The sequence below is a fragment of the Equus przewalskii genome, chromosome 2 (assembly GCF_037783145.1).
Source record: "Equus przewalskii isolate Varuska chromosome 2, EquPr2, whole genome shotgun sequence".
NCBI classification, from domain to species: domain Eukaryota; kingdom Metazoa; phylum Chordata; class Mammalia; order Perissodactyla; family Equidae; genus Equus; species Equus przewalskii.
In genome coordinates this window covers 59220107-59237017 of record NC_091832.1, presented here as the reverse complement: position 1 = coordinate 59237017, position 16911 = coordinate 59220107, and the positions used below count along the sequence as shown (strand labels likewise).

The 16911-nt window shown below is 39.4% G+C and overlaps 1 protein-coding gene across 1 annotated transcript in view; it reads left to right on the top strand.

Moving 5' to 3' along the window:
* PINX1 (PIN2 (TERF1) interacting telomerase inhibitor 1) overlaps nt 1-16911 on the top strand; it is a 92596-nt gene that overhangs the window by 22200 nt on the left and 53485 nt on the right. Inside the window, exons 5-6 of the mRNA XM_008526030.2 lie at nt 838-927; nt 6965-7041. Of these exons, the coding sequence (XP_008524252.1) occupies nt 838-927; nt 6965-7041 (167 nt within the window). The remainder of the gene's footprint in view (nt 1-837; nt 928-6964; nt 7042-16911) is intronic.

Sequence of the window (16911 nt, the reverse complement as noted above, 5' to 3'; positions counted from 1 at the left end):
TTGCAAAAATAGTACGACCAAGAGTCCTGAATACCATTCACCAGTTTCCCGCAATGGTGACATCTAATACAGCTGGAGCATAATCTCAAAACCAGGACATTGCCACTGGCGTTGACTGTTAACTAGACCACAGACCTTATTCCATTTTCACCATGTTTTTAGCCTTCCTTCACTTGTGTGTGTGTGTGTGTGTAGTTCTGTACAGTGTTCTCATGTGTGTAGATTCATGGAGCCACCACCAGTCAAGATACAGGATTGTTTCAGCACCACAAAAGAGCTGCCTCATGCTGCATTTTTTATTCACATCCACCTTCTAACCCTCCAACCTCCAAACTCCACTTTCATCCCTGTCCCCTGGAGACCATTAGTCTGTTCTTCATCTCTTTGGTTTTGTCATTTTGAGAATGTTATATAAATGGGTCATACAGTATGTCGATTGATCTTTTTCACTAAGTGTGATGCCCTTGAGGTCCATCCAGGTTGTTGTGTTATCACTTGTTCCTTGCTTGCTCAGCCATTCACCCACTGAAGGAATTTGGGGTTATTTCCAGTACTTTATTATTATGAATAAGGCTATTATGAACATTTGTGTGTAGGTTTTTGTGTGAATGCAAGTTTTGATTTCTCTTCCTCAGGATTTTATAAGTTTCTGGAGAATGGCCTTGCCTGTTTAAGAGGAATATTTCTGATCATTTGGTTAGAGTTCACTAATAAATGACAGGGCTCCTATGCAGTTTATTTAAATGAGACCATGTCACTGTAAGAGAATAAATGAGAAAGAATGACAGAGTAATTATGTATTATGTATTAATGTAATACTTTTCATCTTTTTTTAAGACTCCTCAGACAAGGAAAAGAAATCTTTCAGCCTTGAAGAAAAATCCAAAATCTCTAAGAACCGTGTTCATTATATGAAATTCACAAAAGGTAAAATTAAGCATTTCTTTATTTGTTGTTGAAATCTCTGTGTTCACACTGGGTTTCTTCAAGCATTTTTAGCTCTTCGCCCACATCTCTTCATGTTTCACGTACAAAGTGGGGAGTGTGGACAGCCTGACTGGATTTCTGTGAAGCAGTGCGAACGCTGAAGCGTTCATTGCGAATCTCCTGGGATCTTATTAAAGTGCAGAATCGGATTCATCCAATCCGAGGTGGGGCCCAGGTTTGCTTCTAGACCACGTGTGCGTCCTTTGGCAAGGCTGAAATCGGAAGTCAACTTGCTATTTGGAGGAGAAAAGGGATCTTATGTGGCTAGGTCAGAAAATGATTTTAATTTATTCCTCAACATTTTTAGTTACGTTTTCCTGTTTTTGAGAACTTAATATTGGTGTTGAGTGTCTCCTAAAATGTGCCAGTTGAGATAATTGGCTCTATATTGAGATCTCCAGTATGAAAAATCTCACTGCTGAGTTAACTCCTACATTACTCCACACCATTTCTCCATCTCATGGAGTGTTAGCCTCGGTGTTCCATGATCATTGCAAAGATAGAGTTAGAAAACTTGTTTCTGAACTATCTTCCTCCATCACCACCTCCCCACTCCTTTCCCAGTACATGGAGTTAGTTGGGAGTGCAGTTGTCCTCTTCAACCACTAGGTGGTGGTCTTGTATTGGTAAGAAACAATTTAAGTCAAACTCCTCAACGCCCCAAAAGTTTCCCATGGAATAGTATTAGGCATTAGGTGGACTTTCCAGGCAAACAAGACTATTTGTTACATAATATACTTAAAGTATAAATATGATTATAATTGTATTATCAACTGTGCATCATGTAATACAATTGTATTGTATTATACTTATGTTGTGATATCTAGTCATCATTTGATGGTTCTTCTGTGGGATATTGGATGTACATTTCTACCTTGACATACCAGGAAGAGCACTTCTCATTGCTTTAGTTTTGTTGGCATGATTGGGAATTCCCTAACTCCTAGTGCCCATCCAAATAACAGTGGGAGCTGGAATTTCCACTACTCCAAGCTCTTAATGGTGGTTCTCATTTGGGGTCAGGACCCCAAAAGGTGGGCCTGGGTTTGGTTTAAGTGAGAGCTCATGGCAGAGCTGGATGGAGTCGGGAGCCGAATAGCTTCGGGAATGTGCACAAGAGACTGGTACTTCCCACTTCGCTGTCAGGAGGTGTGGTTTGTATGGCTGTTTGTGTTATCCCCTCTGCTTTCTCTCAGGCTAGAACCTTCTTTGCTGTTTTCCCTTACGGCTTCTGATGAAGGTTTCTTTCCATTCCTTACCGGCTGCAGAACAGAAGACAGTCCTTGTTGGCCCCTCAGTCCTTTTGAGGAGAGGCTCAAGGGTCACTTCATACTCAATCCCTTAAATATCCTGTCTTTTTTCATTAAACCCTATAGAAAAAAATAGAGATACAGCAGAAGGGTGCTAAGCAAATTAGTGAGATTAAAAGTGGCCTGTAACTTTTGGATGATATGGCAGCCTTCTAAGTTTTCACTTTTGCAAATAGAATTTTCTAATTTTTCTTTAGTACCTGACTGCATGCATGATTTCATCTGAAGCATTTGCTAAAGCCGGGATAAACCTCTTTAATCTACTTTAATCTAATGAATGCGGGAGTATCTGCTTTCTATTTCTGGTTAAGCCACCCCCTTGCCAGGTGACCCTGTCCACCTGCTTGGTGTGTTGTGCCTTCATTTTCTCTCTTTTAAATGAGGTTTGCTTGTTTATGAGCCCTGCTTGGGGAGAAGGGGAGCGTTGGTGTGCAGGCAGAGAGTTCAGGAGATGTTGTCAGAGAGGGAGCAGAGGAGGTTGAGAGGGAAAGTAGAGGACATGCCGATTGGGCGAGAGTGGAACAGACGGGAGGAGGAGGCAGAAATCCAGAGAGCGAAGAAAATGATTATTTACCATCCATCTTAACAGTCCACAGTGAATGTGTATTTTAAAGTTCTTTAATTTACTAAAAGCAATCTTTTCTTGTCGAGCACTTGTCTCTGGGTATGAATGGTGAACTCCGAGTTTCCTGTGAGGTGAACGACCTTGGGGCACAGGAAACCTGGGTGCTGGCCCTCCCTCTCTCAGACACATCTCTTAACCACTTCCCTGTCAGACTCAGTTTCCTCTTTTGTAAGATGAGGAGAGGTTTTTAAGTCATTACTGAGTTATAAAATAGGTTCTGTTTTATGACTTATCAGAAATCACCCATTTTATGGAACTTTTGATTGTTCAGTATTATGGATAATAAGGATTTTGCCTATGGGTGTGCTCATAATGAAAGTAACTAATTCACTTATTTGATGAGGACGATTTATATTGTAACTCCATCTGTGGTCCAGGAAGCTAAAACGTGGGAAGCTGGTATTTCATATAGCTTAGTGTGGAGAGTTTAGATAAAAATTTTACTTTAGTGAGATTACAGTAGCAAATAGCATTGTAAAATGTGCTACTGCCTAAATATGAGCCATATCATGTTAGTTCTGATAATAAGTATTCCTTTCTCTAGTCCCAAATTTATAATTGTAATTTGAAATAATTTATATGCTTTTAAAAGTGAATTTCATCCGTATTTGTTTAAAAGCCTAACTTCAAAATGGTTTCTTTTGAGAAATGTTTGGCAAGTCCATATCTGCAGAGAGGAAAAAATAGGGAAAATATCAATTTCTTCAAAACCATTTTTGAAGTTTTTAACAAATCAACTGAGAAGTTGTCTAGAGAACATTGCTTTTTCTCCTCCCAGTTGCACAGTAACTGGATGAAAAGTTGCATAAACTATAGTTTGCATCTTCATCATGGTAATTTACTCAGACTTTTTATTCCTCTGACAATTTGTAGTGTTTTGTTTCTTAAACAAGGACAGGACGTGCACAGCACGTGTCCCGGTAGTGGGCTTGCTGTCTGGAAACAGACTGTAGTGTTCCCAGCACAGTCAACTTCTCCCACAGTAGGACTCTGCTAGTGATGGGCGTTAAGTTTCCTTTTCTGATTCTTTTGACATTTAAATACAAAATAGCACCATTGCAGGCTTTTAAAAAATTCTGACTATCTTGTTATTGGTTGTGCGCATCTCACTTATTTCACACCCTACTCTGATTCTTGCAGGTTTCCTGGTTTCCTGACAGTCTTTCAGTGAAGTTGCCATTATCTTCTGTCCTAGGCTTATTATCAGCCCTCTGTGGTTTTTTTTTTAAAAAAAAAATCAAAATATGATGTTGTTTGATTTATCCTTCTTGATTGGGGAATGCAAATGAATTTTCTAAGCAAGTGAAGTTACCTATGTAAACCTTAAGTGTTTTTTATTTTAACAATCATATTTCTCAAACCTGCATTTCCTTGCCTTTGCCCCTTTACTCCAAGTAGGAACACTCAGTTTTTTTGAGCCTTAGTTGTAATACAATTTTCTCCCTAGAACTTGCTAGTTCCATATGACTTTTGCCCTTAAACTGAGAGGCTCCAAATCACCCTGATTCCTGAGTTTTTACAGTTTTTTTTTTATAGTTTCATTTGCTTCCCACTTGGACTTCTTGGTGTTGTAAGCATGTCTGGCCATAGCAGTAACATTCCTGCCTTCCAATTTGCTACTCTGATCGACTGGAAAACCTGATAATCATGATTATTAGGGAAACAGCTAAATTGATCATAAACTGCTCTTCTCTGAATGTATCTGCTCAACCCTTCATGGACTCATTATATCAGCTTGACTACTGGAAGCCTTTTTTCCAGGCTCTCAAAATGTTATGGCCAATTGGAGATTAATAGATGAAGCAAATCCAGAGAGAGAACATATATGTCCTACTTTGTTTAATTTCTTTGATTGTCATTTTCTCTGAGATTTAAGATTATCAACAGTATTTGCTGTGATTTGACCATAATTCAGAACTGAGACCAATAAGCTTTCAAACTCATTTTTTTTGTATTTTATTCAAAAGAGGCCATAATTTTATAACATTTATAAACCATTCAGCCAGGACCATTAACTAATAACTATTTCAATATCACTTCCATCTTCTCATTTTTATCTACTTTTACGTTACTTGCCATTGGTCTCTGACACTTAATTCTTCTCTGTGTTTTGTTTTCCAGATCAAATCCAGAGCAAGGCCTGTAACAATCCTGGTTTCTACATTTACTTAAGTGAACTTTACTAAAGGATAAAAATTTCTGATACAAGAACCCATCACCAAAACGTTAGAAACACTTGCACCTTCATTGGTACAGCTTACTCTCTCTATCAGCTTGGCAGTTTTCCCTTTGATTTTTACGTTTGCTTCTAATCTCTGCGTGTTCATATTTTGACATTCCGTTTTAGGATTGTGATCTTGCATGTCCTCTCCCTTCCTTGATTCCCCCATCATTTCTCGTAGTTGAATTGCTGTAGAAGCGATCTTAATTTGTATTCCTTTTAGGGTGTCTGCTCCATTCCGGAAGATAGGTTAGGGATAGATGACCGATACATATTTTGAACTAAGTACAACTCCTTTTTCCGAAATAGAAACTGCCACCCTGAATGTGCTCTGTAGTGCAAAATGGGTCATGCTGATGACAAAGCTAAGAAGAGATCTCTTAGACCTCCAAAGGCTTTGTCTACTTCTCCCCATCATGACCAGTTTTAGGCCCCATTTTTCTGGTTCATTTTCTGAGCTCCTGTCAGGGATATGCTCCCTCCATTTTCTTCTTAGGTAGGTTTCCTTTGGGGTCTTTGTCTGGATTCTACTTAATCAGTTAGAACCAGGAAGGCTTCATTTCTAGCTCAGGAAGAAAGGAGAGAGCAGCATAGAGCCACAAAGGAGCGTGTCCTGCCTCAGAGGAACGGGTCATACTGACTGGACCATTGAATCTGGTACTGCTGACTATGAAACTGGTTTTGGCACCTGGCTTCGCATTTAATAGAAGGGTGTTTTGTTTTTTAATTTCATGGAGTCACTGAGCAATATCATATTTGAATGCCCCAGTCATAGTCAGTGAACTAGAACTTTCTGGGTCATGACATTACTTTGCCAAGTCAGTTTGCTACAGGAAACCAAGAAGACAAGTGAGTCCATGACAGTGGAACTCAGGCTTCCATGAGAACAGAAATTCCTGTGTCTAAACCAGAGCCTCTCTCCCCTGGAGACTCACGCCTGCACATGTAGTAGTTAGATTTAAAATGCATCTACCTCGAAGTTGACAAATGGGAGGAGATTTGGTTGACTGCTCACAGAGAGTTATTGGTATAAGTGGAAATGCCAAAGACGTGAATTTTAACTGAGTTGGTTTGTGGGTTTGAAATTGCATTAAAGAGTTCTGTGTTTTTGGTAAGAATTGTGGATCCTTTGCACACTGCTTTTGCCAGAAGCCATTTAATTTCCTGCTCTTATTATGTATCCTTTTATTTAAAGATGATATAACTGTAACAGTAAAAAACATATTAAAAAGGAGAATCTAAAACCCTTTCACCCAAAATCAGAATTTTTGCTTGCATTTATTCTTTTTACATTTTTATTCATTTAGTTAATTATTGAGCTTGTATACGTCAAATACAGGATGTTCTCATCCATGTGCGAATGCGAGGTTTTGAAGCTATTTATCTAGCAGCATTTTTTATTCTGCATTTCATAATCCTAAGTAAGTAGCTCATGTCTCCTTGAAAGTAAGATCTATTTTATAAACGAGGAACCCAGAGACCCAGAAATCATGCCATGAAGGCACACCAGCAGGAGAGCTAGCTGTAGAATTTAATTTTCCTCTCAGTCTACATGCTCTCTGTTGTTTCTGCCACTAAGAGAATGTCACGGGTTCTGGCTCTAAAACACTTACTTGATTTTTCAGTGATTTTTAAATTTAATTAATTTTATTTATTAATTAAAGAGTTGTAATCTGTGAAGGGGAGACAGAAAGTCAGTCATTTACAGAATTGTTTTTTTTTCCCAAAACCCATTTGCTGTCTAGAGTTTAGTAGTTCATATCTGTGCTCCTCATTCTAGAAAGAATGGTAATACTGACAGGCATCACCTTGTTCTTTCAGGGAAGGATCTGTCGTCTCGCAGCAAAACAGACCTCGACTGCATTTTTGGGAAAAGGCAGCGGAGGAAGACTCCTGAGGTAGTAAGCCACGCACCCTGACACATTCTGTTTCAACACTGTTTGATTTTCAGTTGTGGATAAAACAGTTTATATCTGTTACTGATAATACTTTTCAGACAAAGTTACCCCGAAAACTTTTAGAGCCTTCATGCAAAGTCTAAATGGGATCCTCTTAATAATAATAGTTGGTAGATAATATGTTTTATAAGAAATCTTGAAAAGGATATGTGTTATCTGGGTTTTTTTCTGGTGTGAGAACTGGACTGAATTCGGAAAGAATGCCTGTTGCTGATATTCAAAGGGGAAATCTCTCTCCTGTCCCCGTGAGAGAGGGAGACTGCATGTAGCGATTTTGTTTGCTTTGCTCAGAAAGCATAACTATCTGGAATATGGCTTGGGGAGGCAGATGATCACATGCGTGCACCAGTGCTGGTCTCTTCCATTTTAACAGCATTTTGAGACACAGTTGGATCAGCACTGAGAATCTGGAAGGGATTTAGATGTATTACTTCCTCCATTGGACAATATTGTTAGTTTCAAAACTAGAAGATAAAAATAGGGTGACCCACTGACATCCTAAATGGGATGAATCGGTAATTCATAATCTAATTATTAAATTGGGCTAAATATAGCACAAAATTTTTGGTGTCAGTTCTAACTGTAAAAGACAGCCCTGGATATAGTTTGGATGTCAAAAGATTAGAATTTTTGAAATATGGATTTCTGGAGATAATGGGGCAAAAAATATTTAAAATTGATGTTGTCTACAAAAATCTGGAATATATCGTTGCTACAACTATTACTCAGCTAGTCTGGTATGTCATACTTGTGTTCCTTTATTGGTTCCTAGCCAACGCCCTTGGTGACTATAGAACAAAAAAAGACATGTTTCATTTATTTCTGACATTTCTCCAGACTGACAGAAATTTGTCAAGGATGGTGGCTATTTGTTACTTAATGTTATTTTTTAAAGACTAGAATTACCAGTTATTAGAAATTTTGTCTTGTGATTTCCTTTCAGGTTGGGACTAAATTCCTAGCCTTTTAACACCTTTCTGTTCCTACCCCTTTAGTAGTGAGGACAGAGGAAGCAGGCCCTGGGCCCCTTGGCTTGCTGAAGGTCTCTGCTGAGTCATGTCAAAGACACGTGGGTCATGAGGGCGGAGGTGTTCTGACATCAGGCAGTACTCGGTCTTCACTCACAAGGGGCTGTTGGAAAGAGCCGGGGGCCATCAGACAGCCCTGCTTCTGGTCACACCTCTGCCCCTCTGTCCTTACTGTGTGACCTGGATCAGGCAGGCCGTCCGCATTGTTCCCTAGGGACTTTGCATCTACTTATCTCGGTGTTCCTCTCTAACTCCTTTCCCTTGACCATCCTCAGTACATTCAGTATCCTCAGGGACACTGTCACCTCTGCTCTGCCCTAAGCCCCTTTCATGGCCACACCCTGTGCTTTTGCATCAGCTCCATGTCCCACCCCAGACCTCTGATGATAAACCTTTCTGTTCCAGCCCTCTCATCCTGTATTTCCATGGCTCTGACTTTTCCAAATCCTTGCATTCTTGGATTACTTGATCCTCCCTTTTCTCCCTACTGCCAACCCCTACTGCCTCCAACCCTCGTCTTCTCCAGCACCTTTGAAATTTTACAGTTGAACAGATCAGGGAAGGAAATATTATCTATGGGCTTTTGGTAGAACTTTAGAAGAATTTACATGGTGAGCACAGGAAAGCTTCTTGTTGTAGGAGACTCGAAGTTTTTAATCCTCTGGCAGACATCGATTTGAGGGCTTCCTGGTGTCACGTGCCACGAGGTTTTTCAACACTATTTGATGTAGTCATTCATGATCATGTTAAAGTGAGCAATTTGCCCATATTTGAGGAGCTTCAGAAACAATTCCCTTGTCCTAGACCAGGGGAAGTCTGATTTGGTACAACTGGCCTAGAGAAGACCAACCTTGATACAATTCTGTGTTCTGTGCAAGATTTATTTCCACGACATCTTAATCTCTCATTCTAGTTTAATGTTTTCTTCTGATGATGCATTTAAAATCCTGATTGTTTGGTGAGGCGGTTTTCTAACAGAGTGAAGCTCTTGATCTGTAGCAGTGGTTCTCCACAACACCTGCACTCAAATCGCCTAAGGAGCTTTGTGAAAAATGCGAGCGCCGGGGTTCCACCCCAGACCAATTAAGTCCAACTTTGGAGTTAGGGTCCAAGCATAGGTATTAAAAAAAAGAAGAAAAAAAATTTTTAATTAAAAAAAAGAAGCCTACCCAGATGATCTACCCGGGTGATTCTTCCAATGGGTGATAAGGAGTGAGGACTGAGAACCCCTGGTAGAAGCCCTGATATGTAACCGTATTGTAGAGCTTCTGGTGTCAGCGTCACTAATATTGCCCAGGACAGGGCTTCTCAAATCTTACTATGTACACAGCTCATCTGGGAATTTTGTAAAACTGCAGATTCTGCTTCATGAGGGTGTGGTGGGGCCCAAGATTCTGCATTTCTGAGGAGCTCCCAGGTGATGCTGATACTGAAGCTGCTGGTCATGCTGTGCTGCATGCACCACGCTCAGCAGATAGAGCCTCTGCAGTATTTTATATTCCACATATACCTGCTGCATGTGAATATAAGATAGACTTATGCAGTTAAATCTAATTGCATTTTAAAACATCAAATAAAACATCTTTCTGTGAAGCAGTCACTCTTAAATTTTACATACCTGTGAATTTTCATATATAGAGTTTGCTTTCATTGAGGCACACCTGTACCTTCCCTGAATAAACTGTTGCTAGGAAACCTTACTGTGTTAGTTACAACAGCCCTTGTAGCCACGGGCAGGAGGCCTTTGATCAGATTTGTTTGAAAATACAATCTCTTTTGGCTCTTGTTCGCAGTTGGAAGGAATATTGCTTTGTTTTTCCTCCCTTGACCCCCATAGCAACATTGGCCTGCGTTCGTGTCTGGCATTGCCAAGGCGAAGGTGCTGCTGGAGGTCAAATGCCTGAAGAGTCTCGGAAACCATGGCGTAGTGAATGTTAAAGCAGTCACAGCTCTCTGGGGCTCTGGCGGGGGTGCTGATATTGATCTTGTCTTTGCATCTAGATTTAAAGAAGCTTGGGCATTGACCCCACACCTGCACACCGCTCATCAAGCCAGGCTGTGGGGGCGTCCCACATACAAACTAGAGGAAGATTGCTACAGATGGTAGCTCAGGGGCAGTTTCCTCAAGCCAAAAAAGAGGAAGATTGGCAACAGATGTTAGCTCAGGGCCAATCTGCCTCACAAAAACAAACAAACAAAATATCTCTTCCCAGTCAAAAAAAAAGATCATTTAAAATGAACTTTTTCTCTGTGAGGATAGTAGAAGTGAGCCTTGGATTGTGTAGTGGAGCAAACTGCCAAGCAAGAATCTGATTCCTTAATTATCTTGAATATAAACATATAGAAATAAAAGAAAATAACATCAGAACAAAACAACAGTCCAAGCTAAACCCAAGATGTCTAGGACACATTTATGAAATTTAAATTACACCTTCTATCCTCTCTCTGACCTTTACACATCGAATGAAGAAATCGATCCACTGTATTTCACACTTGGACTTTTTCATCCATCACGTACACGGAACTACTTAAAGAGAGAGGACTCACGTTGACTCACTTCTGGGTCCCCAGCATAAGATTGATTCAGTGCTTGGCACATGGTAGAGATTCAGTAAATTGAAATCCCATTGTACTTTTTTAAAAATGTACTTAATTGTTACTCATCTTAAAAATCATGGTTTGTATAACTTATGGTTGATATTTGAAATGTTTTTTCCTTTGAAACGTTTTGATCAATAAATAAATAACTTTCTCTTCTCTGAGAGGAGGAAATATTCATCAGTTAACTTTTAATCCCATGCCAAGTATAATCCACTGGTGTATCTTGAGAAAGGATGACTGGGTGAATGTTTGCTTATGCCATTACATGTTTTTCAAAATCAATCGCATTTGCCAGAAATTGGCTTTCAGACATTGCATTTCACTGGAATAGTTTTTCATGGGCTCCACTGTTTTTCACTTCATTGCTGTAGGAGTTAAAGACTCCTCTTTCCTCTGGGACTGTGCTCTGACTTTATTGGCCCTTAGTATTCCCTCAAGCTGCAGATGCTCCTAGAGACACTGTTTCCTTGGCTGAATTTGGCTGCTCAAAACTACTTGCTTAAACAATGAACAGTCATCACAAACTACCGATTACTCAGAAAATTTTAAATAAACTGTTTTGTGTGGGAATGGTTGGTTGTACATTTCTAATTTCCAAGTCCTTCCTTTCCCTCTCATCGTTGTGCTATATAAATTGGAAGGCAATAACTGGATTGGAGTGCACCTAAATTGGAGAGGTATGCACTTTCTGGGGAGACAAAGAAATGATCGAATATATTGAAATTACTGGAGCCCCTTGAGAGCTGCAGCAGGCACTTGTGCCGGCCACTGCCTGTCAGGAGATGTGGGTACAAGTGTGTGTGTCTTTTCTCACTTAGTTTGCAGAGGAGTTGGAGACACTGAAAAACAAATTCCATTAGTTCTATCTGGTTGAACTTCCTGATACTCCTTTTTTTTCCTTCTCTCATTTTTTTCCCTCCCCCACCTTCCCAGTTTCCTTCCTCTATCCAACTTGTTTCCTGATTCAGGCTTATCACTAGAGAAAATACTCCTAAACTGTATCAAGAATTGAGAACATGTTGCCAGCATTCATTCCTACTTGGTTTCTCTAAACAACATTTTTCTGGCCTAGGCTCCTGGCAAAATAATTGTCAATTTCTTTGCCTCTATAACCTGATTGAATTAGAAACCTTGTGAGTATTTCTTATACTCTCCCAGGATACCCAATTAATGATCACTTTCCTTTAATTCTTCTGATGGCTTTTACTTTTTGAACCGAAGCATGACTTCTTTGTGGTTTGTGTCCCTTTGTCATCAATTACCGTGAATCCCCTTTCTTTCCTATTTCTTGCTGATTGTCAAATCTGAAAACTAACTTCCAAGCCGACCCTTCTCTTTTGCTTGGTTGAATTCATGAGGTATTTTGGACCATTCTTGTAGTTCTGTAAACTGCCCTAAGTAGCTCATAGGGAAGATCACTGGGGAAAAAAAAGGATTTCAATTTTTACTTGAAATGTCTTTGAATTGAAGGCTATTTCTCCTTAGTTCTGAATTTTCATGTTAATAACTTCTATTCATGAATTAGATGGAGTTTTGTAAATGGTTTACAGGCTGAAGACTCAAATTCGCGTCTGCCCCTTCCTGCAGCCTCTATCACTCTGCCCTCCGTCCTCACTCCAGATCTGGGTATCAGCCTTCAGAACTGCGGCTGCTCTCCCAGCCTATTGTTTGCTAAAGTAATCTTCTACTGAAGAACCTTTTAGTTAGAGATAAATTTAAACTAAGCTCACAAACAAGCCAAATAATATATTTGAGGTCTAAAGTTTATTTTTTGCATGGAGTGATGACTTCAGTAATTCTTGTCATCATTTTAACCATTGATAAAAGATTCAAAATAATCTTTCTAAGTGGGGACATTTTGCCAAAGTTAAACAGTTGAAATTTTATGGAGATAAGTAAAATCTCATTTAATTCTGGAAAGATCTAATTTGATAGCAGTTAGATGAGAATTAAATTAGAGGCAAGGGCATGTGACCTGACCACAAGTTTCACCTAAGTCAAAATATGTAGTAAGGCAGCTATCCTGAATGCAGGCTTGAGCTGTAGTAGAAGGATTGTGCCTACATGCTGAAAGCAACAGGCTTTTTCCTTGTTTTCTGCACTGGTGACTGACTATTTGAACTGTTCGATTCGGGCCTGGCTGCCATATTTTAAAAGAGTGCGTTCAGAGAATAGCATTAGGGACAAAGGTATCTGGCAAGGATGTTATGCACAGGAACTAGCAGATGAACAATTAAGAAATTCTGCCTGAACTGCAGAGAAATCTTGACTTTGAAGGTTTGATTGGTTTCAGTGGTCCTCTAGAAAAGGGACATATTTGTTTGGTATGTTTCATAAGGAAGAACTAGCACTGATGGATGAAATTCAGGGAAAGATTTCTACTCAGAGAAAGGAAGCAGCATGGGCTGGCAAAGCTGGCCAGCTATAGGATGTACCTTATGGTTAGTTTCTTGGAGGAATTCTTATAATAGCTAAGAGTCTGAACTAAATGCATATGAACCCTTCCAAATCTAAGGTTCCTGATTCTGGAGTAAAGAGAACATGTGAAATACTTAATTTGAAATGGTATTTGACTTGAAGTTTTACATTTGTCTAGACTACAAAGGAAAGAACATTACTTGGATTCCTCTTCTTGATTCTTATGTACTTGGGCAATGTTGGCTTTATCAACTTAGGTTCTTTATCCAGGAGATGAAGGTGAAAATTTTGTTGTCATTTTGCCATTACAGCAATTATAGAGGACTTCTTAGCATATCAATTTTGTTTTAATTAGTATTTAAGATAAGTAATGACTAAGGCAGTAAGCTTTCTTCTATTATGATGTCCTGTACAATTTTGGGTAGAGGTATAGGTATTTGTTTAGAGTGTAAAGTACATGTTGCTTTAAAGAAGCTCTTCATCATCATCATTTGTTGAGTATCCATGGAGATGATGGTACTGAATTTAATAAAATTTTCAAAATAGATTTGATGCTATCCCTATTCCCAAAAGATTTACAGTATTTTAGTACCTTTAGAGTCTGTTTGTTTATGTAAAGGGACAGAAAGACCCTTAAGATCATCTCGTTTATGTCCCTGCACCAGGTAGGACTATTTCTGTCATCATTCTGGAAATTAGTCTGATTCCATTTTAACAGTAGAAAGAGAAAATAGATTTTTAATGTTAGTTTCAGAGATTAAGTTACATATAAGGACTGTTCCCATTTAAAGAGGGAGTGGACAGTACAAATTATCAAGAGGTCATAGAAAATTTAACTTCTGGAGACATTTACTAGTGGAATCAAATGCTATCTAAGAGAATATCTAAGAGAGTATCTAAGAGGGACTGGTCATTTAGGAGGCACTGGCAGACCATTATCCGACCCTTTCCTCTCACTGAAATCCATATGAGCAAGATAACATCCTTGAAGATATGCAAACTAAGACAAATAGTAAATAGTTTACCAAGGATATTAAGTTTGCAACAAGATGATTCTCTGTACCTAGTATGGTCTTCACTTCTATTAATATTCTTGACGCCAGACACAAAAGAAATTGTCTTACAGGTGATGTACAGTTCTGTTGTTGTCTTCTCCTCCACAATAAATATAGTGTGTCGGTACTTATTTAATAATGGAAAAGCAGGAAAAACTTCAAAGGTTTTAAAAATTTAACCATAACTCTATAATTATTTATTGAGTACTTAGTGTGTCTCAATTATTACTCTTATCGCTGAAGCTACAAAGACAATAGGACTTGGCCCCCTTCATGAAATTCATGGTCCTCTGCTAGGGGGGATAGATGTATAAACATCTTGAACATTATGTAATAAATTCTCTATGAGAGTCTAATAGAATCTTTTCTATAGTGTATTTTTCCCACTGCAGCTTGAGTGATCTTTTGAAAATGTAATTGAGATCATGTCACTACTTTGTTCAAAACCCTCCCAAGTTTCCTTGTCACACTCAGAGTAAAAGGCAATTCCTTACAATGGCCTAAAGTCCTAAATGACCTCCCCGTCTCTCTCTCTTTCTCTCTCTCACATACACACACACACTCACACCCACACTCACGGTTGCTGCCCTGACTCGTCTTTGGCTCTTTCCTTATCCACTCTGCTCTGGTTACACTGGCTTTCTTGCTGTTCCTCCAGTACTTCAGGAACGCTCCTGCCTCAGGTTTAAGTATTTGGTGGTTCCTCTGCCCCACCCTTCGCATTTTTGTTCAAATGTCATCTCAGTCAGTCTTCCTTGATTACCCTATTTATAATTGAAAACACAATAAGAACAACAACAACCTTGACATTCTGTACCCTCTCCTTTGCTTTATTCTCCTCCATAGCTGTTATCACCATCTGATGTACCAAATAGTTTACTTATTTACTCTCTTCCCTCAGTAGATAGTAACCCCCATAAGGTTGGCAAGTTTTGTACTCTCTAGCATCTAGCACCATGCCTGGCATCGAGTAGGTTCTCAGTGAAGTTCATTTGTTGAAGTGGGAACAGAGACCAGGGAGCCATTAACTCTTACTGGGGATGTCAGGAAAAGCTATAGAGAAGAATTGGTAACTGATCTAGGCCCAAAGGGCAGGGGTCTCTGGGTGGACAAGGCATAATGTGAAGACATATCGTGAACAACAGCTTATCCCACATCTCAAACTCACATGCTGATTGGGTCCAGGTGTATGACTGTAAATGTGTAAGTAGTCTGAGTTTAAGACAACTGAGAAGCAGGGAAACATATCCTGTCTGAAAGTATCCAAGATTCATAAAATAATGATGATGTTGATGATGGTAGCAGGGGACAAATCTTCGGGACAAGTAAAATGTGCTTGTGATCTCTTCTGACACAGACTGCTAGTTTGTAATCTTTGGCCTATTTGGGGGTGGGAAAGCTGGGTGCTTAAGTGTGGAATTGCATAGCAAAGACTGGCTGCTTAGACCCATCTTGTTGAGTGTGCTAGGCATCTACTAAACATATTTAAGATGTGCTTCCTGTCTCCTGGATATGTGAATATCCACTGATCTTTGAACTTCTCCTTCTTTGTGCTTTGGTGCCTGTCAAAGGCACAGGGATGGATAAGAAGCTTAGAGAACTTGTAGCACAGTGGGCAGCTGCCTGAGTGGAGATGGGTGTGTCGCGCCTGAGAGCAGGTTACTCGCTGGCCTCTTCTAATTCAGAAAGCAGGTGAAATCATTCCAAGTGAGTAAGAAGCATTACAGGGCTAGATTTTCTATTGAGCACAGCTTTTGATAAAAGGAAGAAGAGCTAGGTATTGACTTTTTGGTGCCTGTTCTATCAGTGGTCTGTTAATCAACAGAGGATAAATTATTGCTCTTCAGAAACAGGAAAGGATCCCACTTGGCTTGAAGGCATTTCCAGCTTCTTTTCTTTGTTTTTTCTCTTTATTGGTAGAGGATCTTTCCTCTAGCCATTTGCTCCTTGGGGGTTTTGTTAAGGAGTGAAGGGAAACTGAAGGGAGCTCTTTTGATTTATCTTCTATCCTTTCCTTTTGGTCACTCCACAGGGCTAAAATAGCCGAGTTGGCTTTAATATGTTGCCATTAGAGACCAAACATTAGCTGGAGTAAACCATCATGCCTCACAATGAAAAATGTCCCCTGATTGGCTAATTAATCAGTCAAAGGGGAATGACATGGCTCTCGGCTTGAGGGACTCTGCTAGAGAGAAACAGGCTGTTGATAAATGGTTTTCCAACAAATTCATATATCAAGGAAACTTAGTCATTTTTTAACTATAGTTTGTGTGACTGTAATTTTTTCTAACTTTTTCTTTCTGCTGCCTTTGCTGTTTAGGCTGCTTTTGTTGTTGTTGTTGATAGAGAAATATAGGATTTTAGATAGGAGAAAATAAATGCTTTCTACTTTTTCACGTCTGTTAACATGATTGGTGTTGACTGTCTAGGTTTATCAATAGGTGAAAATCAGATAACTTTTTCCAAAATGGTTTATGAAATTAAATTTTCTGGCTTCCTTCAAAGTTAAGGTCTCCAGATTCTGATCCACATGCCTGAGTGAATCCTGGCTCCATCACTTGCCAGCAGTGAGATACTGGACAAAATTCTTAACCTCTCTGTGCTTTAATTTCCTCATCTTTAAAATGGGGATAATAATAGCATCACCTAATAGGATTGTTGTGAAAATTAAATGATGTCACCTGTAAAACATTTGGAACAGTGCCTGG